Below are 1,650 nucleotides of genomic sequence, written 5' to 3'. Positions count from 1 at the left end.
GGCGCTGCCGGAGCTGAAGCAGATCAGCCGGGTGGAGGCGATGCGCCTGGGGCCGGGCTGGAGCCACTCGTGCCACGCCATGCTGTACGCCGCCAACCCCGGGCAGCTCTTTGGCCGCATCCCCATGCGCTTCTCGGTGCTGGTGAGGACGGGTGCGGACGGGGCACGGGCAGGGGCGCCACACCGACCCCGCGCCCGTGACCCGGCGCTCCCCTTGCAGATGCAGATGCGCTTCGACGGGCTGCTGGGCTTCCCCGGGGGCTTCGTGGACCGGCGCTTCTGGTCGCTGGAGGACGGACTGAACCGGGTGCTGGGCCTGGGCCTAGGCTGCCTGCGCCTCACCGAGGCCGACTACCTGAGCTCACACCTAACCGAGGGCCCGCACCGCGTCGTGGCGCACCTGTACGCGCGGCAGCTGACGCTGGAGCAGCTGCACGCCGTGGAGATCAGCGCGGTGCACTCGCGCGACCATGGCCTGGAGGTGGGGCCGCTGCCCGGGCCCCGCCCCCCGCCCCGGGGTTTGGCTCTGGCCCCGCGGAAGGCATCGATGGGTAACACGTCTCCTGAGGGTCCCCTGGCCGGGCTGGGGCGGGGGGGTTGTCGCTGTCTCCAGCAACTGGGCGGTGCCATTGCCAATCCTGGGAGTGGGCACTGGGAGCGGTGGGGAGGGCGGGATCGGCCAGTGGTGTTGGATGGGGAGGTGGGAAATTGGGGGGTTCTGAGCTTTGGGGATCTTCCGGGTGGATATGAAGGCCCTTGGGGTTTATGGGGTTTTAGTCTGGAAGGGCTGGGAATGACTCAGGTACGTGGGCTTCACAAAGGGACCGGGGAGCATGGGGTGGTAAAGGAGAGGAGTGGCTCCGGCGGCTTCCTGCCTGCCATGGGGCTGCATGGGGTTGGCCTGGGAACTGCTTAGAGGAGGGGCTGCACTGCACCGAGGGCTCTGCCTGGGTCTCCCATCACATCCTTGGCAAAACCGGCTACCCTTCCCTGGCCTCACAGCCCATGGCCCTCCCACCAGGGGTGTGCTGTCTGCCCCAGGGCCCGGCCCCCAAACGGCCTGTCCTGCAGGTGCTGGGCCTCGTGCGCGTCCCACTGTACACACAGAAGGACCGAGTGGGCGGCTTCCCCAACTTCCTGAGCAACGCCTTCATCAGCACCGCCAAGTACCAGCTCCTCTTCGCCCTCAAGGTGCTCAACATGATGCCGGAGGACAAGCTGGCTGAGGCCCTGGCTGCGGCCACGGAGAAGCAGAAGAAGGCCCTGGAGAAGCTGCTCCCGGCTTCCTCCTGAGGTGGTTCCTGTGCCCCGTGTCTGTGCCCCGGGGCCTGAGGAGACGCACCCCAGATTCCCGTGGGAGTGTGTCCTCTAGCGTGTTTCTGTGTTTGCACCCCCTCCTAGCTGCCTGGGGCCAGTGGGCATCTTGTCACTGGGCAGTGCTGGGCCAGCTGGATCCCAGCTGCCCCCTCAGGTTGGTCAATGGGCGGCCTGGGCACACCGGGCCTGGCTCTGGGCCCCAGATGTTCTCACCCACCCCAGGCTCGAACTCGATCTCCTGTGTCTCTCTGGGCTGCTGGAGGCCATTTCCCAGGGGAGGCGCACGGCTCTGTGACCCAGAGGCGGACACGGGCGGGGGGGGGCGCCTGCGCT

At 68.1% G+C, this 1,650-nt stretch overlaps 1 protein-coding gene across 1 annotated transcript; it reads left to right on the top strand.

Annotated features, from left to right (window-relative positions):
• The first annotated feature begins 6 nt into the window (after window positions 1–6).
• NUDT16L1 (nudix hydrolase 16 like 1) lies at window positions 7–1,331 on the top strand. The gene is made up of 3 exons (XM_027773109.1): window positions 7–142; window positions 221–481; window positions 1,072–1,331. The coding sequence occupies exons 1-3, from the start codon at window positions 41–43 to the stop codon at window positions 1,291–1,293; spliced, it is 585 nt and encodes a 194-aa protein (XP_027628910.1). The 5' UTR covers window positions 7–40; the 3' UTR covers window positions 1,294–1,331.
• The last annotated feature ends 319 nt before the right edge of the window (window positions 1,332–1,650 follow it).

The sequence above is a fragment of the Tupaia chinensis genome, unplaced genomic scaffold (genome assembly GCF_000334495.1).
Source record: "Tupaia chinensis unplaced genomic scaffold, TupChi_1.0 Scaffold000042_2, whole genome shotgun sequence".
Lineage (NCBI taxonomy): Eukaryota > Metazoa > Chordata > Mammalia > Scandentia > Tupaiidae > Tupaia > Tupaia belangeri.
Note: the sequence above shows the minus strand (reverse complement) of the source record. Positions and strands in the feature narration are given on the sequence as shown.

Coding starts and splice junctions, on each gene's coding strand:
- NUDT16L1 (XM_027773109.1), top strand. CDS start 41: ATGCGCCTGGGGCCGGGCTGGAGCCACTCGTGCCACGCCATGCTGTAC. Junction 143..220: donor CCATGCGCTTCTCGGTGCTG/GTGAGGACGGGT, acceptor CTCCCCTTGCAG/ATGCAGATGCGCTTCGACGG. Junction 482..1,071: donor CGCGCGACCATGGCCTGGAG/GTGGGGCCGCTG, acceptor CCTGTCCTGCAG/GTGCTGGGCCTCGTGCGCGT.